General features: G+C 33.0%; 2 protein-coding genes across 3 annotated transcripts in view; one reads left to right on the top strand and one right to left on the bottom strand.

The window, feature by feature from the left end:
• Positions 1-3,734: 3,734 nt before the first annotated feature.
• LOC132732649 (uncharacterized) lies at positions 3,735-5,177 on the bottom strand. The gene has a single exon (XM_060719124.1). It carries the CDS (start codon positions 5,175-5,177, stop codon positions 3,735-3,737), a length of 1,443 nt encoding a protein of 480 aa, XP_060575107.1.
• A 6,695-nt stretch (positions 5,178-11,872) lies between these two features.
• The window catches only part of LOC132732724 (guanylate-binding protein 1-like), a 75,178-nt gene continuing 64,892 nt past the window's right edge, over positions 11,873-22,158 (top strand). Inside the window, exons 1-3 of one of the 2 annotated variants that reach the window (XM_060719206.1) lie at positions 11,873-14,116; positions 14,279-14,333; positions 14,759-14,810. In XM_060719206.1, coding sequence (XP_060575189.1) covers positions 14,021-14,116; positions 14,279-14,333; positions 14,759-14,810 — 203 coding nt within the window. In that variant the 5' untranslated portion in view covers positions 11,873-14,020. The remainder of the gene's footprint in view (positions 14,117-14,278; positions 14,334-14,758; positions 14,811-22,158) is intronic. The other variant, XM_060719215.1, reaches the window with a different exon arrangement.

Raw genomic sequence — 22,158 nt, 5'->3', positions numbered from 1 at the left:
ATTCCGTCATACTGCGGAATCAGACGAAGTAATATTACGGAAATCTAAGCTATTTTAGTTACTTCGGTAATCCCAGTTTGTTTATATAAATAGGATTTCTATTTTTACTTGATTTATCGAAATTGTTCCGTTTCAATTCTTTTTCAAGACGCAAAAGTTATTTTCTTTTATAATTGGTTTTTGTCTTTATTAGTTTTATACAATAGAGAATGGTTACTGTAGCAGTATTCCGTCTCCAAAGGGCGGTCTTGCTTGCCAAATGATCGTGACCAAATCACGCAAAATATTAGTGCATTATCAAGTTACATTTAGATCTACTGACAGAGTTTAAACGTCTTGGTGAGGTAATCTAAAAATAGCCCATGCATATCATTAACCTTACCCTGTGTTGTCATCATAGATATTTTAGGTGTAACATAGTTGATACATGCTTATTAATTGGTACCACGTAACGAAGTCTTTTAGTGCATTAACTTGTCTCTAAAGCTGCTATATAAATGAAATTAGCAACTGCCAAAACGAATGACTCTCTCTCTGCGAAAAATGTGGAAATGAAATGTCAAATGTGCACACTTGTTTCCCTTCAGTATGATAGATAGATCTGCACGTGAGAGCCAATGTTAGTATTTTTACGATTGATTATTTTCTTTGTTAGTTTTATACAATAGAGAATAGATTTCGAATCGTTTTTGACAAAAAAATATTCGTTTTTACTAAAAAAGGTTGCTACTGTTACAATCAGTGGACTTCTGGTCCCTCTTTGGTCCAAATTTGCACGCATAACACTGGTGCTAAAACAAATGGGCACAGGTGCTCGTCCAGTCTTGGGCTTACCCTACCTATCCCTTTAAAAGTGAAACTTTTTTTTTTCGAGAAAAAAAAACTAAATAAACCCTTTATGATATACAAATACCGTAATTCAAAAAAATTGTGATAATAAATTGAAACAAAAAAAATTTTTTTTAAGAGATGGGATGATGGCACAACTGAGCAAGCCTTTCCTTTTAAAAAGAAACTTTATTTTGTATTCGAGTTGCACATTTAATTTGTATATTTCAGGTACAGATATATATATATATATATATATCTATCAGAGTGAAAACTTGCTTATATTTTATATGCAATGGAATATACGAACTTGTAAATTTGTTGTTGTTTTCCATGTTCATTCAGTTGTTAAGATCCACACGTAAACATGTTATTTAAATGCGGGTGCCTTCAATTAAAAGATTGGATTCAGAGACTTTGCACGAATATAATGAAAAATGTTTGACATACACATTTGCATTTTCAAAAGAAGTTTTCAAAAGGAACCCATTACATGTCTGGAAATTTGGCAACGAACGCCCTCCATACTTTACAGCTATTTAAACGGTATATTAATTTATTATGAAGGTATGAGTGAAGAAGTGCAATAAAAATAATTTGTATATATACATATACGTAACTTTCAGGAGCTCTGAATATAATTCAATAATAAGACATATTTTGCCAATTAGTATTAGTATTATATTTCATTTGATGTATTATCAGTCAAATATTGTTCCATTTATCAAACAAAGACCATTGTTTTGCCCTTTACAGCTCATTTGTTTTGTACAAAAACATTATTGTCAGAGAAGATTGGTTAGTTAAAGTTAACAATGCAGTAATTTAAAATCATATAACAAGCAAATTGCTGTCTTGAAAGTCAAACCAAAACACGTATTACTCTAAACAAGTATGTTATGCGTGCAACGAAATTATTTTATTATGAGATTCATTATAATTCATCGCAATAATAAGTTAAATGTACAAAGCATGTCACGATCAAAACTGTCATACAATGTCCAAAAAAATAGAAAAATACAGAATCCCTAAAGAAAGCCCAACACGACAAAATTGAAAATGTTGCAGGCTCGGTTTGATTGAGCCTGTTCATGGACGGTATTGGAAAGTGCAAGTCCCCGTCTATGCAACCTTGCAACGGCTTAAGCAGAAGTCAACATTTTAACATTAAAATGGTGAAGTTCTGAGCTACGAAACATCCACAGATATGTTCATACGGCGGTTTTCATGAAACCTTCAATGTGACATAGTAGTGTCATTCCATGAAAAGCGGCGTATGGTCCCCAAGTATAAGAATTCGTGTGCCCTAAACGAGAAAACAATGGGCGGAACTAAATAAAATGGAATTTTGAAAGGGGATCTGAGGTTATGAAGCCTGCATATCACAGATAAGACGCCAAAAGACAAATTTAAAAAGCAGGCCAAATGCAAGAAACTAAAAATACCATGTACAATGTATACACAGCAATAATGTCGTGCTGAACGATCTTCAAGACATTTTTCAGTAAAAGGTAAAAAGCAAAAATTAGGTTCGATCGTATAATCAGTATGGAGTACTGGTTGATTGCTTAAACGCTTAAACCCCCTTTTAAACTTTTGATTTTTTTCAAATGTTATTAAGAGGGACAGTTAAATCCGTGAACATGCACAGAGGAAACACTTTCAGTAAGCCCTGTCAGATAATTTCTCGGAATAATGAACAACGGACCGTGATGTCTGTTCTACATCAACAGATTTGAAATAATTTTTTTTCAAAAATGCTGCATACAATGTGTTTTTTCCTCATAATATCTCATTCCAAACTCTAGTTTTTCGGAAAACATTTTTCTATTTTTAAGCAACAGTGGCCTTGACCTTGAACCCAGGAAGTTCGAAAGCAATCCCAACATGTGTTTTTCACATAACGTTGTTATATATCACGTTTGATAACAATATCTCATTCGTTACTCTAGTTATTGTCCGGATAATATTTTTCTATTATAGGTTACAGTGACCTTGACCCGTGGCCCCGTGTTCCCCAAGGATCATGATCAGATTTAAAATCTCAAATATTCTCCATGGTTATATATTAAATATTTACTTGATAAAATTGAACTTTAAATAGCATGTTTATGAAAATGTTGAATCAATTTTTGTTACTTACCAAGATATTGGCATTAATTTTTACAGTTGATCCAAATATGAATCGTAATCCTAAAATTGACTCTTATTTTGATTCCATTATATAGAATTTCCTTTAGTTGTGTGGGGTATAGATATAAGCTTCGCGTTGTGTCTTGTTTCTATCTTTTTAATATCTCAATAATATACAAGTAAAGCGGTAGTGACGTTGGTATAAACGTTGACGTCATCTTGATTCCCGCCGTCAATACGTCGTTGTTGTTCCAGCCTATACATAGCGTACGTCTTCCCGACATTCTCCCGGCCACGAAATGATTACGATGTAGAAATGATTTCTAATGGGTACAGTTTCACAATAGGTCTCGAAGTGACAAGTCCATTACTCATGCGTAAAATTGCTGCTCGTGTGAAGCCATCATTACCTAAATTAACTGCTGGATTACGCCTAGTTTCCACTGCGTTCTTGGTGATTCATCATAAATCTGTACAACGTCGCCAACCTGAACTGTCTGAGTGTTGTTTTCTGTTGTTTTGTGGTACTGACGCAGTGACGTAAGATATTCGTGACACCATCGTAAACGATAATGACTGATAAGTTGTGCCTGCATTCTTGTCCTTTTTGTTACGTCAGACATTGTAACATTCTGTGGTTCTGGTGTATTGCCATCATATGGAAGGGATGTTATACGACGTCCATAAAGCAGGTGCGCCGGTGTTAATGGGTCCGGGTCTCCTATATCGGAAGTGACGTAAGTAAGCGGTCTGTCGTTCATTATACCCTAAATCTATGTTACTATTGTCTGGAGGCTCTCGTAACTAATAAATGAACGACCTAAAACTTTCTTGATGGTGGTTTTTGTTAGTCCAATAAGTCGCTCCCACCAACCGCCAAACCATTGTGCTCGCTTAGGTATGAATCTCCATTCAGTACCATGGCTGTGTAGAGCGTCATTAACTGCCGTTGATCTCATGAGTTGTTGAATGGTATTTGCTGCTGCATTGAATGTTGTTGCGTTGTCTGATATCATTATATGGGGTAGGGATTTTCGACTTGTAAATCTTCTAAACGCTTGGATGAAAGTTTCTTCTGATAAATCTGGTACCAGCTCGAGATGGACGGCTCTTGTTGAAGCGCACGTAAATAGACAAATATAAGCCTTATGCTCAATTCTAGAATTGCTTCGTACATACAGTGCTCCCGAGAAATCAACCCCGGTGACTGTAAATGGAGATGTATCTTGTACTCTAATTTTTGGTAGGGGTGGTGGATCTGGTGCTGTATATGGTTTGCCTGTTACCATTCGACATTGAACGCATTTACGGAGAAGGCTTTGTATATACTGACGGATAGATGGTATCCAGTATCTCTGTCGTAAATGTGTGATCAATGCACTTGCGCCTGCGTGAAATTGGTTCTCATGTGCGTCTAAAACTACTAACCGTGTGAAAGGATGTTTTGCGGATAGTAAGTATGGAAATCTGGTGAATTCTGTTACTGGTGCATTGTGGATTCTCCCGCCACATCGTAGAAATCCATCTTCATCCAGGAAAAGTCGTAAATGTTTCACTAGAGTAAGTCGTTTACCATTTGATTTCAGATTATTGATCTCAGCCTGATACTTCAAGAACTGGGTGTTATGTAGCCACAGTCGTTCAGCCTCTTGTAACTCTTGAACGGTTAAAGGTTCGAGTCTTGACACTCTTCTGGCTCTGTTTCTTGTGTGACAATTATGGATAAAACGTTTCACATAGGCAGTCACTCTGAGTAGCTTCTTATAGCGACTGAATATCTCAACATCAATGAGTTGGTGAATTCCTTGAGAGGGCTGTGTAAGGTTCGAACACCTTTCATGGTTTAAATCATCTTCTTCATTTTCGGTTGTTGTGAACAAAATGGCATTGTCATTTGCTTGACAGCTAGGCCAACTATTAATGTCAGGAAGCCATTTTGGGCCATTATTCCATAATCTGCTTTTCTGGTATTCCTTGGCTGACAAACCTCTTGTTAATAGATCGGCTGGATTCTGGTCTGTTGGACAATACCTCCACTTCCGGTTCTCTGTAATTTCGTGAATCTCCATGACCCTGTTTTGTATAAATGTCTTCAACTTCCGATTAGTCGCTAACCAATGAAGAACTATTTGGCTGTCAGACCATAGGTAGACTGAATGTGCTGGTATAGACTTTAACACGTGTTTTGTAAGACGGGCTCCAATAACCGCAGCCATAAGTTCGAGTTTCGGTAGTGTTAATTGCTTAAGTGATGAAACACGAGTTTTCGACATGACCAATGTAGACTGGTCGCTTTGACGATGTATGACACTGATCCATAGGCTTGTAGACTTGCATCGCAAAATACATGAAGGGAAATTGTATCATCTGCTAGTTCTGTCTGGTTCCCTACATTACCGGAAGTGATTTTTATGTCTGCTTTATCAAAGTAGTATCTTTGAAATATGTTCGTAATTGTACCATTGATATCTTCTGCTATATTCTGCCACTGTGTCTGTATGGCTTCCGGAAGTGGAGCGTCCCATTCGTAATTCTCTTTCCATATGACTTGTAGTAGGAGCTTACCTCTTATCGTTATTGGGCTGAAGAATCCAAGAGGATCATACAATTTCGCCGTTTCTTGGAGTATGGTGCGTTTTGTCATCGGATTTAGCCTATTTATAGATCTCTGGTTCAAAAAATATCTGGTCATTAATAGCATCCCATCTCATGCCCAGAATCTTCGTAATTTCGTCTGAATCATGTATGTCGTCTGCTTTGGAAAGCGCGGGCAAATGACAGCTGTTTGAAATTCCAGGAACGCAGATTAAAAGCCAGCATATGACATCAGGTCTCTTGTATCGTGATAATATTTAATAACCGTGCTTTCATCCGGAAAACTAGAGATAACGTTGTCTACATATAAATCTTTTTTCAGTATTTCACTCACCCATTTGTTGTTGTTGTTATCAAGGTGTTTCATAAGTGTAGCTTGTAGGATAAACGGTGAACATGTAGCTCCAAAGAGTATAGATTTGAACCTGTAAGTTACCAAATTTACTATCTGGATTGGTACTGTCACTTAACCACAGAACCGGGTGACGTCACGATCTCTTTCGTCAAGTTGCACGTGCAGGAATGCCTTCTCAATGTCTGTCGAGACAGCAAAATCTGTGTAAGCGAAATCTCATAAGTATATTGGTTAAGTCATTTAATTCCGGGGGTGTTGATTCTAAACAATCGTTTAGACTAGGGGAATCTTTATTTTGGCGGCAACTACAGTCATATACTATTCGGATTGGGGTGGTGGCTGAATCTTTTTTCACACCGTGATGTGGGATGTAGTGAACTCTTTTATCTATATTGTCGTCTGTAACTCTCTCGATAAAGCCTCGATTTTCTTGTTCTGAAATAATTTGGCCATACTTCTGTAACATGTTTGTATCTTGTCGTAGGCGCCGGATTGTATTTTTCGTTCTTTTAAGAACAATGTTATAATTGTCAGGTAACACCGGATGGTCACGTTTCCATGGTAACTGTGCTGAATAACGTCCGTCTTTGAATTCAATGCATTTTTCCTGATATGTTGCCAGGTAGTCGGAGGTAGTTTCATTTTCCTTTTAGGCTGAATACCTAGAGACTCTAATTTCCAGAAACGTTCTAGGTCATGTGTATCTGGCTTAGATATTAATACATTTAATATGCAGTCTGTAGCGGTATCAGTAGAAGAAACCGGAAGAGGACCGGAAAGCAAGTATCCTATCTTGGACTGGACAGCTGTGGGACCATAACCACGGATCACTCTATTACTAACAATATCCCAGTACTTATCTGCACCAATCAGAAATTATATATTGAAAGTGTCGTCATCTGTAACCGGATGTGCAAGTTTAAGCCCACGAAGATACGGAAGTGCTGTTGTGGCTTGACGTACGTTTCTTAAGGGGACGGAAATAGTTGGGACAATCAGGACATCTATAGCTATCTTTTCTTTGGTATCAGTTATTAAATATACTGTTGCTGTATCAATATGACTTACTTTCTTTGAAGATGAACCAAATGCTGCAAGCTCTACGACTTCTGTTCCCGTTCTTCTGAGTTTGAGTCTTTCTGCAAGTTCCTTTGTTACAAATGACCCCTGTGCCCCTTCGTCAAATAAAATGTTAACATCTGTACAAAGGTTACCAGATGCAACTCCAGATGTTACTTTCGCAACAGCGCTTTTCAACAAAACTTTAGGTCTAGAATGTGTAGTAGAATGTAGTATTGCGGACTGATCACTGGAACCGGAAATGATTTTGGAACCGGAAGTAGCTTGATCTCTTAAACCTGGAGTGTAACTTGGGGCTGTAGCATTCAAATTACTATGTGGGGTTAATGGCTGGGGATTAATGTCACAGATGCTAGAGTGGTGTTTTCGCTGACAAAAACGGCATCGATGGTTCGATTTACATGTAGCTACTTGGTGGCGTCCTAGACAATTAAAACATAACTTTTTCTCTTTAACAATTTTCTTACGTTCAACAGTATTTGTTACCTTCCTACAGTCATTTGCTAAGTGATGTTCGCCGCAAAAAACAAATCTCGGACGTTCCGCTCTCTTTTCATTTGTCGTCTGCTGCTTACGTGCCCCATTCGGATGAAATCGTGTCCCCGTAAGGAATGAAGCGGTAGCGTTATGAACTTCACCTGTATGTAAAGATTGACCTGACTCCAGAATAGCAATCTCCTTTTTCAATGCTTGTCGTAGTTCCGAAAGTTGCCAGTTACTGTTTCCATGGTCACGAGTCATGTTGTGTTTAATTTCAGCAGGAAGTTTCTCTAAAATTCTGGAAACAAAGTGATCCCTCGGAAGCATTAATCACAACAGAATAACATAAGAATTGCAGACTCGGTTTGATTGAGTCTGTACATGAGGGATAATGAATAAGTGCAACATCCCTCACGCCCCCTAGCACCGGCTTGAGCGGTACTCAATTCTCAACACTTTATAGTGTTGGCATCAATGATCCCGAAGGACCAGAAAATATAACAACACTGAAGTGAAGTACGGGGCAACTTTTTACAGCTGCCACACGGCACTTGACACCTGCTGTTGTGAAGTACAAAATTCTGGAAACAAAGTGATCCCTCGGAAGCATTAATCACAACAGAATAACATACACAGGGACAAGTAAATTACCGTAAGAGTCTTGACCTTGACCAAGTGACTGCAATCCTCTAATATATGACTCCATTTTCTCTTGAAAATTTCGTAAACTATTAATGTCAGAGTAAGGACGGGGTGAATCTAATAAACACTGCATATAAGCGTTTATAATCTTGTGTTCCTGTCCGAAACGTTCTCTCAGTAACGCAACTGCTTGTGTATAGTTTGAATGCGTTAACGGAAATCCCTGAATCACTCTAGCTGCATCGTCGTGGAGTAAAGATCTCAGATATGTGAACTTCTGTACGTCAGATAAAGATACGTTATTGTGCACACTTGACTCAAACGAATCCCAAAATGTCTGCCATTCTAAAAATGTTGCCGGTAAAATATAGGTAGCGTAAGTTTCGGCAGTTTGTGAAAATGAGAATACTGTCCGTTATGTATAGAAATGTCACTTACATGTCCATCGGAAGTACTGTTGGTCGTGTTACCGGAAGTGTTCTCGGAATGATATGCGATGTTGGGCACTGTTATTCATAGGCGGCTCATCTAGCGGGGGATCTACGGGATTGAGCAGCGGCGGTGGTATAACATTACCGGAGGGTTGTCTCTGTTCTGCTTCCAAGTTTAATCTTCAAATCTAACATATAATCTTCTGTTTCGACCATCTCAACTTCGAAATCATCCTCGTCGGTTAGAGTAATAATGTTCTCATTAAGCTCTTCAAGTGCTGCAACTTTAGACTGTAAATTATGAAATATCGTCTGGAACTGAACGCAATCATCAGTAGAATCTTCTAACTTCTGTAAATGTCTGGAAATAACAGCTTTCTGAGCGTCTCTCTTCTTTTTTAGCTTATTAAGATCCATATTTGTCTGTAATTTCTCACTAGTTCGTCACGGCACCAAAATGTGGGGTATAGATATAAGCTTCGCGTTGTGTCTTGTTTCTATCTTTTTAATATCTCAATAATGTACAAGTAAAGCGGTAGTGACGTTGGTATAAACGTTGACGTCATCTTGATTCCCGCCGTCAATACGTCGTTGTTGTTCCCGCCTATACATAGCGTACGTCTTCCCGACAAGTTGTTTGTCAATTTTATCCAAAATTAGGAATGTTCCTTTGAATATCAGAAATGTTTTACATTCTATTTCTGTCTAACTTATAAAGCAATGAAAATAAAATCGGATTCATTTGATCCTGATCCTAATCTTTTGCTAGTGAATACCAGGTGTTTAAAAAGCTATCCCAACCTACGCTTTCACATAAGTTTGCTGTATACCAAGCTTGAATTGCAAATTCTAGTCATCGTCCGGAAACCATGAAGTGGACCGACCGACAGGCTGACTCTTATATACACCTCTAAACATCGTTTGTTGGTGTATAAAAATTGGAGACCAATTACTTTATTAAATGTATAATAAAGATTAATTTCAGGTAGTAAAGCAAAAAGACTGAAAACTTTTCTATTTTCAGATACAGTGACCTTGACCTTCACCCAAATAGTTCAAAAAGTGATCCGAACGAGGGCTTTCACATGCTGTATATCAAGTTTGATAAAAATATTCATTTCAAACTCTAGTTGCTGTCCGGAAATAATTTTTTGTTCTATTTTCAGCAACAGTGCCATTGACCTTGACCCCAGGTGTTCAAAAATATTCCCAACTTAGCTTTTGATACTTTATCTTTTTAATTTATAGAAAAATGTCTTTAGTTATTTTGTTTTGTTAAGGAAAAGTATATGTTTCTATAAAATATTGAATTTTGTGTTTTAAAATGCTTTTATCCATTACTTTTAAAGTAAGACAAGGTTGTAGACAAGGCGATCTAATGTCACAACATATTTATTTTTATTTTATGTGCAGATATATCAAGAAGTAGAATGTGAAGTTATAAATATAGTTGGGGAAAGAATATCAAATTTCATATTTTGGCAGAAGATGCATCCGTTTTAGTTGACGGTTAAGAAAAAATCTTAAATTACTGATTTAAAGTTATTAAATAAGTTTACAGAAATATCTGGATTTAAGATAAACTTAGACAAAACAAAGGTTATTTAGATAGTCTCTAATACAGTACTAGATCGACTAAGACAAAATTAAAAGCAACAAAGGTTGACACACATGTTAATGTTTTTGTTTAATATTTGAGGTCGATTTAGAAAATACCATTGACTTAAATTTTAACAAACATCCCATAAACACTTCTTTTATGATTTTACATGGGAAGGCAAGGCAAATAAAAGATTATCAGCGCAAAGATTGTTTAAACATGGTTGATATTTATATTTATATACAAAGTTTAAAGATAAAATGGTTTGAAAGATATCAGTATGTTAGTTAAATAGTAAAATGTTATAAGCTAGTAAACACATTGTTTCAAATCAAACACGTTTTAAGCATTGGAAAAATGTTTTGATTATAAGTAAGATAACAGAATAATTTAAAGCAGCATGCCTCAAGATTAACGCTAATTTTCATGAAAATTTTGTAAATTTTTTAAAGTAATTTACACATTGCAAATCCACGTAAATTACCAAAAAGAGGTCAAAATATACATAAAATCTTCTTACTACATTAGTAACGCATAATAATTATAGTGATTGATACTGCAAAATCAGTCATTAGTCGCACATTATATGTAAATTATCCAATAAAAATTGAATCTTTTAACTTTTCTTAAGATCTTATTACATTTCTTAAGATTGAATTTCTTGACATAGTTGGGTTCATCTGGAGGTGTGCAGCTTTAATGCTTTCTTGATTAAGGTTTTAAAAGCTGATATGGTGTTGATAGGTAAACTTTGCGTAGACATCATAAAACAGTTATTAGACGCCGCGTGCACGCGCTGTCTAGTAGATATGCATTCGTCCATACAGCAACGGAGACATTTTAGACTTGATTTTGTGTTTTTTTTTTAAAAAAAATCACACTGTTTTCAAATTTTCTAATACAAATAACTTCTTTGATGTACAAAATGTCACATAGCTTCAAGGGATTATAATACAGTAAACTTCACTTATAGCGAACACGGTTATAGCGAACTTCCTTGGCCCTAATTTTGCCCTTCTTTATTTAATAAAAAAATACGATTATAGCGAACACGGTTATAAGGAATTATCGCTTATAAGGAACCCCTTTCTTAGTCCCAATTCAGTTAAAATTACAGAAAATTACACTGTCATAACGAACTCCAAAATATCAGCTATCCGTAAATAGATACCGCATTTTCAAATTTCGTTTTCATTTTCACGGATTAAAACTCGGCCGACTGTACCGTATATTATATACAGCTGTGAAAATGAATTTTTATAGCAGTTCGTAATAGATTTCTATTTAGGATATTTTTAGCATGAGTTCTTGTCACCAAGATAAAATGGTTATTCCTTTATTATATCATTTCTTTTCTTACATAGCTTTGCTTGAGTAAAATAATTGTGATAATTTATAATCTGTTTTCAACATAATCACGCATGCTATTCCTTCCTAATCCTTTGAAAGCTGCAAAGTACGATTGATTGAAATAAAAAGAAATCTATATCTTTTATAAGTAAAAGTCACTCTTAAAATATAATACAAGATATCCAATATAAAAGGAAAGAAAAATGGAAAATCTTGTTTAGTCTTAATCCTGGAATGAAAAAGAAAACAAGTTTAGAAACAAAATATTGTATTTTATGAGAAATTGAGAAAGGGAGTAAAACTGAAACTGAAAAAAAAGCAAAGGATTTTCAAATTAAAAAAGTACGCTCTCGGGTATTATGTCTTAAAAAAAAAATAAATGACAAATTTTTCTTCGTTATATGTGAATCTGTTCGCTATAAAAACTCCTTATACAAGGAACTTATTCGCTATATGCTTACAAGGAACTCCTGATATAAGGAACAGATTTTGAATGTCCCAATGAGTTCGTTATAAGCGGAGTTTACTGTAAACGTTTAACTGAAGTGATTGTGCAATGTTTGAATATCATTTTCTTTTTATCATTTATCTCATTTTATCTACATAATAATTAACGTGCCAATGAGCCAGTCTATAGTCGATCGTTCTAAAACTTAACCGTTGAGAGAGGTAACGACTCAGGCAGTGTCTTTCACTTCATTTGCTCCGCCTCTGTTGAAGTTCGGCTCCGCCTTAAATTGTCGACAAATGTAATATGATGCTCCGTATGCTAGCATTTAGTCTTCGTTGACGGGGCGGAAGGGAACCAGGTTATCTTTGATCAATATCACTTGTCGAATCATTAAATTACAAGTTACAAAGCCTAAACCACGCCCACTATCAGATAGGCGGTTCTCCCTCAACCGTTAAGAAAGTAAGACAAACTCTGTGTATCGGTTACGCTACGATCAGTAAGGGGAGATCACTTAAGAACATTTCGTCCACAAAATCATTCGAACATTATGCAATTCGTACCAATATTTAAATGCTTATTTTCTCGACACATAATGTCTTGAATTTATTTTAAGTATACTAATCATTTCAATTTTACTTGTTATCCAATTTATTTTGCTTCGACCAGACTTTGTCGCAACAGACAAACATTGCAGAATTTCAGACATGGCATTACTATGTGAATTTATGCATAAGGTTCTTCTTTTTCACAAAAATATGCAACTAAATTTTTAAACAATGAGCACATACCAAGAACATGGAGAAAAATTGAAAAACTTGATCTGTTTTACAATCATAACTTTTAAGCAGGAATGAGATATATCTATGTATAATAAAGAAATCAGATTTGTTATAGGCATTCTAAATGTACAGGGCAATTCTATAGATTGAATATATTTAGAACAGTTTTCGTGCAAACATTCAATTTTTAACAATATACTAGTTTAAATCAGGCAATTAAATTATACATTAAAGCTTGATATTTTGATAAGTAACAATTTGTTTCATGCCCAATACCGTATAAAAAGCTGTTATGTTAAACCTTTTGTAATAATGAATAACAAAACGAATTGTGTTCATGAAATTATAGCCAAAAAAATTGAGGCGTACCAACAAGTCAAGAAATGTAGGAGGCAATTATGTTAATTGGTATTTAAATATGTTGTATAATTTTAGTCATGTTTTCAATTGTTCTAATATTTCATGTATGGTTTTAGACAAGAATTATTCATAGAAAAAACTTAATAAAAAACAATATATTCACTTTTGTTTGAAATAAAAATTGCTGACTATAAAACTTGTACTTTTTAAATGCTGTGAAATTTATTTAAGGAATGTCAGAAATTTAAAGCCTATTTCAATATCTGAGAGTGAACTTACATACTTTTGATAGTGTCTTCTGTTGTGAATAATTCATATTAGGTTCGGAAACTAAGGATTGTAGTAATTACATATTGTTTTTAAGATTAAAAAGATATATTTTTTTGTCAAAGAGAAACATGTCTTGCCTACATGTATTGGCTCACGAAGTAGCTTGAAAATAGCATGGAATATCTTTAGAAGTACAAAATTGACAGAAGATGAATATAATAGTTGGGCAATTGTAAGATCTTTACTAGTTTAAACTACACTAAATAATTGAAAAATAACTTTTCTTCGTTACAGCTTAATTAATTGTTTATTAGAAGGTAGTAGATTGTTTGTTACAATATTTGTAAAAATAATAGCTGCGTTTATTGTATGTATGTTTATGTTCATGTGTATATGTAAATAACTGTGTTCGATAAAGGATATTTCTTACATTAACACCATTATTATGTAATATATACATTGTGTATTTAAGATGTAAGGTATGATTGAGTATGATCCTGACCTCTTCTATCAATAAAGGGGTAAATAAACGTTACTCAGATGTAGCCTTAAAGAATAAAAAAGGATATCTTAAAAATGATATTTTATAAAATATATATATTATGCTTACCAATTACAGATATCATAATTCAGATATAGACAACCAGATCTAAACTGGCAGAAATGGCAACAAATAAAGAAGATTATTCAGACAAACTAGCTAGTTTAGATTTCAAGTCAAAAATGAAGCTTTTTCAAAGTCAAAATAAGACAAAACAGGTAAATAATAAGATGTTATTATAAAATTATTGAAAAATTTCTAAACATGCAATAGAATTTTTTTTTAAAATAAACTTGTTATGACAAGGACACGATTGGATTTAAAGTCTATTCAAATAAATATGAGTTAGATACTAAAATATTTATTTTTATTTTCAATAGTCTTCAGAAGCAGTATCGGAATCTTCTACGAGAGAATTACCTAAGCCAAAACCAGGTAATATAGTTTTAGAATTGAATTTTCAATTTATTTGCAATACTCATAATTTTTTTTTCTTTTTCATTCCTTCAAATTGTTAAGTATTGCCTATGTCTATGTTGAAAATGTTTTAATGTGTTTCTTTTTGATTGCACTTTCTTACAGTTGTTCCAGGCTTTTTGAAATCTTTAAAAGAATTTGTGAAAAAAACTATAATTGATTTTCTGTTATTTTATATATTGTGATTGTAATACATTTGATCGATAAAACTTTCAGTACAATGGCAAATCAGAGTTTTAATGAATTTTCAAGCATCTATTTATCTTATGGCTCATTATGCTTAATAAGTTGGATAAAGTGTGAGCTTTCCAAAAATCTCTTGACATATAATTATACAAAATTACATATAGATTCACATTGAAAACATTTAAGAACATTTTCAGTTTCAACTGCGTCGAAGGAATCTCCGAACACACAAACAGACAAATCTAGCAGGTTTGAATGTCATCATTATAATGTAATGGGATAAAGTCGTTTAGTTCTTTTAATTACATAATTTTTATAAAAAAGTATTCTTTATCTTAAATTCGAAAGTTAACTGTCATTACTATTTTTACATCATATGCTAAATAAGTGAAATTTGCTTGTCCAGGCTATTTAATTTTTATTTTATTTTTCGAAGAATTTTTTGGCATTATTATTAATCTGAATAAGGGCAAATTTGCTCAAAATCAACGATAATTTAGACATTTTTATGAGGTATAAAATTTGCAGATTCTGTTTCTTTTTTATATTAAGAGCGCATGTCTAGAGTCCCTAAATAGCGTTCGGTGTAAAAAAAAACAAATCAAAAACAATTCAAATAATTATGTTTTTTATTCTGAAAAAAAAAAGTTTTTTCATAAAAATGATGTGCTGAGCATTGATAAAACGGCCCCTGTGTTGCTAGTGAATAAAAAACGTTTTCAATGGATATTAAACATGTAATTGGAATGTAGTGTAGTGTGTGTAACTGTCGTATAAATGTGCAATAATAGACACAACTTTATCTTCAAAATATCAGCAATGCTTACGGAGTCACGACCATTTGGTATTATATTATACCCTGCTTATTTGAACATAATAATATCGTTTTATCATCTCAAATTGAAAGACCGACTTGTAAGTAAAAATTACTTTTGCAAGGTAGCAAAACAGAAATTAGATTTGCGTCATAAGTAATATCTATAAATGCAGTATGAGTATGTATTACATCACAACAAATCGACTGCTTGAAAGGTGAAACGATCTGTAAAACACTAATTTGTAACACATATTGAACAGGAGAGAGAAAAAGCGGATATATTAAATTTATACTGAATGATAAAAGACAACCATTGATTAATATTGTAATGATGTACTTATTTCTGATTTACCTATGTACTTAAAGAATGTTTTCATTCATTTTCACATTGTTGTTGAAAAGGGAGTCTTAGGTAGCTAACCTATGTGTCCTACACCTGTTGTTAAATCCAGTTGCTGCCCCTATTTTCTAGTTTTAGAAATCATTTTCACAGTCCAAGGAGCCGTTCTAGTACAATTTGGCATTTGTATTGATAGATTAACACTCAAGCGAACATGTCAAAACATATATCATTTTTCAGTTTTGCAAGAACTACCTTACTGTATTAATGCTCAGTCAATTATTTTGTTAATAATATCATACAATCATTTACTTGTTCACTTTTATTGTAATATGCTCTGTCATATGTTTATATATGAGTAAATAATTGTAATACGTGTATGTTACACAATAAATTCAAAGGTTTATCTTTATTATAACCTGGGTACATTTTCTTTCTTGCCATCTTGTAACATGATATTGATTGTGGTTTCCTTTAACAATAAACTGATAATTCAGACTACTTGTTTCAATAATAGTAATGTTAAGATATGTTTCAGAAGGAAACAAATAAGCATAGGAAAAGTCAAGCACAAAAGAATAACTTAACAAAGCAACACTAGTGAACGATCTCCTTCATATTATGGTAAATAGGTGTGTTACGGCAAGCTGAGCTTTTGGAATTGTAACCCCCAGTATTTTCCATTATATCGTAATGGCTAACATGAGATATACATAGTGATTGAAAGCTAGTACAGTTCGTATACTTAGTGCAATAACTGAATAACTGCTGTTACATTTAGAAACACTTATTACATTAATGCACTATGCTGACGAGTTGTTTGTCGAGCGCTTATCTGAACCTCCTATATGGATGGAAGAACTTACTAGCTTTCTGGCAGGATTTTAATTACGGATCAAACGTCAGTTTATCGTTTCACCTTAAAGGCTAAACAAAGGTTTTAACTAAAATTCTCGTCCATGACCGCACAAGAAGGCAAAGACTGATTCGTCAGATTAACATGTTATGGTAATTGATGTTGATGTATTTTATAATGGAGGTTTATCTCAAAAAGGGACTCAGCTTTGTGTAAGGTAACCCTAATGGGCATCTTGCCGGTGGTCTTGTATTACTGGATTGTGTTGAGGGATGCTTTCCTTCGTTGTTGATTTCCTTGTTGATCATATTTCTCATAATTAATTTCCTTGAGGATTAAATCAAATTCGTGACAGGACATGACACATTGTATGTGCAAAGGAAATAATAACTAAGAAACTCTATTAATAACAATGTAATACCACGAATTAGAAATGAATTTGACACATTTGATTTAATTTAAAACAGATCTTTGTCGCAATAAATGGCTAATCTCTATTTTTATTATTTTATTGCATTTTAGCAGCCTTAAAGGTGAAACGATATTTAAACAAAGGTAAAATATACAAAAGTTTCTTCTTAATTAAGATATTTCATTGATTGTCATGATAAAAGTAAAAATATTTTTTATTTTATTACAACACTCGCCGACAAACGAAAAATAACTAAGATGCGCATATATTGGTATACCTCATGTGAAACTATTGTGTAATTAATAAGTGTCTCACAAATGTTCGGGTTACCATGAATTACAATTTACCTAAATATGTAAAAGGCTTCTACTTAAAGTCGATGCCACAAAACGCATTTATACCGAGGACAAACGGACAAACGCGAAACGATTAAATTACTAAAGTTTAATGTAAATAATATTAGAAGTTAAAATGTTTCATTATACAACAATCAAAATATGAGGATATAATTAATTGTTTTTATATATTTTATTTGCATGCCATTTATATACTAGTATGATAAATATTCTTGATATAGAAATACACGTTTTAAACTAAAGCTATGTAACAGTATTCTGCAAACATATTTACTGTGTAAATATTATTTGCTTATCTATACAATAAGAAATTAGGTGTTACCTACTATATATAATATAAATAAACATAACCCTCCTGCACTTAGCAAATTTAAATCATTTGTATGAATTGAACTTACATGATAATAAGTTGATTTTAAAAAAGTGATTATTTCAATTATTTCAGCTACATATTTATAAAAATGATCTGTATATTTTTTCTAAACAGTATACTTCTACCGAAAGTGTAATTAAAAACTGATATTGCCCTGTCGTCTGGGAACGGTCTGACGCTTTTGTTAAATGAATTTTGAAAAGCCTCCCGGGGTCTAGATAAATTCCAAATCCAATAACTCTATAATCGCTGCGCCCATCTAACTTAAGAAAATACGACCTTTTAGACTTAAAGTATATAATCATTTCATTGATAACAATAAGCTTTAAGGTTTCCCCCGATTACTCGTACATGTATAAATGTATGTAAATAAATGATATTATAGGTATAAGTTCGCATACGTATCCAGTCGATTGACACTTGAAAATGGTTTTGTTTATTCTTATCGAGAAAATGTCTCAAAATATATTGATATTTATTATATAATTATTATATAAATATTATAATAAAAAGAATAATTATATAATAATAATTATTAATAGAAAAAAAAATAGAATTAATTACAAACCTGCTGTGCTTGAGTAAGTAAGTCCATTTGGATAACTTTTTTGTTAAGGTACATTTTTCAAAAAGTATCAAAGATATTCACTTTAAAATTGAAGTTCACCTCCAAATTTAATAATAAATTATGTATTTCTGAAGGGCAGATAATCCTGAAAGCTATTATTTTATTTTTATGTCTCCCAAAATTCTTGGCAGATATATTATGTTGCCTTCGCCGTCTGTCCGTTCGTCCGCTTGCTTGTTGTTTGTCAGTCATTAAGCTTGTCCTGCTTTCACAGATCAGGCTACTGGTGGGATTTCAATGAAACTTCACAGAAGTGATCAGTACTATCTATTGTGGTGCACATCGCCGGCAGGTTCCTATTCGTTGCACAAAATGGCCACCAGAGCTAAAATAGACAAATATTGTCTGGTTTTCATAAGTCAAACTGCTGGTGGGATTTCGACCAAATTTCACAGGTAACATCAGTACAATACATTGTTTTGCGATACATGTGTTTTTGTGACAAAAACCCTTTCTAGTTCTGATTTCTCAAAAACAGTTAAAGATATTCACCTAAAACTTGAAATGTTTGACAACTATTAACAGAAAGAATGTCTGCTTTGCAGAATTATACTTTCATTAAGAATATACTATGTTTCTGTGTTTCAACTATTTTATGAATTTAAATTGGTATATATTTTTGAATTTGTGTACATACTTTGACTTATCAATTTGAATTTGTAGACTATACTTTTATTCATGGACTTGAAACATTTGAATCAGTCAATTCGAATCACACATTTTTATACATAGCACGTTTCCCAATTAGCAAACTTTTAAGCAAGATAAAAAAAAAAATAATTCATAATTATAATATTAATTATCATCATTTTCTTGTGGCTTCTAACAAGAAATGGTCCTATGATCACCGGGTTAACTTTAATAAACGATATTTAAAAATGTTATTTCTTACATTTAATGACACTTACACAGATGTCTTTATGGTTCTGATTTTTTACAACTTGATGCTAAAATAAATCATAAATGTATGATAAAAAACCCGTATGTGCCTTCTAAATGCGGACATTTGAAAACGGGAATGATACTTTTAAATAAAAATTAGTTTCAGCCAAAATATAATTATTTGTTTCTTCTTTAATAAATCGTGAAAATCACTAAAATATGCAAGAGAAATCTTTTGCATTCCCCGAAATAATCGACAAGTGTTTATGCATGTAATTACTGCAGTGAAAATACTTTCTAAGTACTGTTACCTCAGGAATAGACAGAATTTGATAAAAGAGAATTTGATAAAAGAGTCTAAATTCGGCATAAGTCCAAAAGTTATCAAGAAAATAGATGTATCAAACGACATTTTTAAATGTTGTATTCAAGAATTGATCCGGAAGGGGCAAAAGGGACGGTTATACATATAAAAGTACATTAAATAGATTGCATCAAATGAAAGACTAAATCTAATTTTAAATTAATATTTAAAATAAATTGATGTAATTAAAAAAACAACTTAATGTTGAATCAAGAAATGAAAAGAAAAGTGTCTAGTCATATCAGTTTTATATTGATACTAAATGGTACATATCGTCACAATATACAATAATGTATATAACCATTAAATAAATAATGTGTGAAAAAGAGATTGCACACTTTTAAAGGTTTACGGGGAGAACTAAATCATGTAAAATTATACTTTATGACAGATTTAGAAATTCAAATGTTTAACTTATTATTATTGAAAAAGTATATCGGAAACAAGAACAATGTTTTCTTAATTTAACGAACTTCTAAGCTTTCTTTTGACCAAAGCAACATCGCAAAAAAAGTACTAACATAATTTTTTTTCAATAAAATATTGAATGTTATGAATGCTGCATATAATTTGTAAAGATCTATTAATAGAACATTTCGAAGTATATTTCAAAATATTTACGGTTCGTGTTTAACGATATATTTTGTAAATGAGAATTTCCTATCGTCAGAAGATTCAATTGATGTTATTCGAAATGTTTTATTTAATAAAAAATGTCTACAGATTGCACATTATAATACACTTTATGAAAATGATTTATAATAACCTTCATGATATATGAAATATATAAGAACAGATTTCTCTTCTCATGTTAACTGTATGATACCTTTTTGACTTAATCTGTTTTAAATTTTTTGGAATATATTACGAAATGGCAATTCAAAGTATTTCAAACTTTAAATGATTTTCAAAAATGAAGAAAATCCCATGAAAACCTTAACAAGCATACTGGCCAGTTTTGTTATGTGTATTAATTAATCATTATCTATAAGTTACTCATTATTCTTTTTTTTTTTTTTTTTTTTTTTTTTGGGGGGGGGGGTTGCGTCACATCGACACAGTATATGTCATATCGCGACGTTCCAGCTTTTATTGGTGGAGGAAGACCTCAGGTGCCCCTCCGTGCATTATTTCAGGTACGAACGGGCACCTGAGTAGAACCACTGACGTTCCGTAACCTAGCTGGATAGCTTCCTCACAAGAAAGAATCCAAAGTCTCTGTCGGGATTCGAACCCACAGCGGTGAGGGGCACGTGGTTTGAAGTCAACGACCTTAACCACATAAATACGACTTTAATACTAACACAAATAATATAAAAGGAGGAACATATAATATCGTGACAAAATTTTTCTTTAAACTGTCATTTATGTTTGCTATATTTTTGGCAAGCAAGTATTTGTGGTCCTTTTACAAGGTATTGAATGCTTGTGTAAGCCTGTAAAGGACGTTACCAAACGAAAAAGGACATTAACAAACGCCTAAATAATTTAAATGATTAAAATTAACAATAATTACTGTTGGCGTAAACCGAAGATATATAGTTATCAAAGTGCGCATGCGCTTGATTACGGAAGCGTCCTGGTGCCCATTTAACATGTTCAATAAAAAGGATAACTTCTACAAGGGAGATAAAAAGCCTAATTGGAAGTTTATAACTCCTACGTAGGACTATATAAGTCCTACGTAAGACTTTAAAACGCCTAAGTAGGAGATAAAAAACAAATTGGGAGTTTGTATCTCTTGCGTAGGACTTTATAGCTCTATGAGGGACATTTTAACTCATATGTAGGAGATAAAAAGCCTAATAAGGTGTCTTACAGTCCTTTATAAGTCATTCTAAGGACTTTATTACTTCTACAAAGGAGATTAAACAAGCCTGACTAGAGGTTTATAACACGTTGGACTGTCTTACTTCATAAGTCCTACGTATGACATTATAACTCCTACGTAGGATATACAAAGCCTTATTAGGAGTTTGTAACTCACACGTAAGACTTTATTAGTCCTACATAGAGCTTTAAAAATCCTACTTTTTTATCTCCTACGTAGGATTTATTAAGTCCTACTGAGGAGCCTTTGTCTCATAATTAGGCTTGTTTATCTCCTACGTAGGAGTTATAAAATCCTTAATCGGATTTAGTAAGCCCTATGTAGGATTTTTAAACTTTTAATAATGCTTTTTTATCTCCTACGTAAGAGTTATTAAATCCAACCTGGGGCTTATAAAGTCCTACGTATAAATTATAAAGTTCTTTTAAGAAGTTATACTCTCCTTATTAGGATTTTTTATCTCCTACTTAGGAGTTATAAAGTCCTAAGTAGGACTTATAAAGTTCAACGTAGTTATAAATTCCTACTTTTTTTATCTCCTACGTAGAAGTTTTAAACTCCTAATTAGACTTTTTATCTCCAAAGTAGGAGGTATAAAGTCCTACGTAGGTCATATAAAGTCCTACGGAGGAGATACAAACTCATAATCAGGTGAACAATTTAGTATGGAAAATAACAAAGGGCAATAACTCAAAAATTATGAAGGGTAGAGTTATCACTCTTTTGCACTGTATACCT

This window comes from Ruditapes philippinarum, unplaced genomic scaffold (genome assembly GCF_026571515.1).
Source record: "Ruditapes philippinarum isolate M1 unplaced genomic scaffold, ASM2657151v2 ctg1110_1_1_1_1, whole genome shotgun sequence".
In the NCBI taxonomy this organism is placed as follows: domain Eukaryota; kingdom Metazoa; phylum Mollusca; class Bivalvia; order Venerida; family Veneridae; genus Ruditapes; species Ruditapes philippinarum.
This window is presented reverse-complemented; position numbering and strand designations above follow the sequence as displayed.

What these genes read in the sequence shown, in the direction of transcription:
- LOC132732649 (XM_060719124.1), bottom strand. Translation starts at nt 5,177, where the DNA reads ATGGCTGCGGTTATTGGAGCCCGTCTTACAAAACACGTGTTAAAGTCT.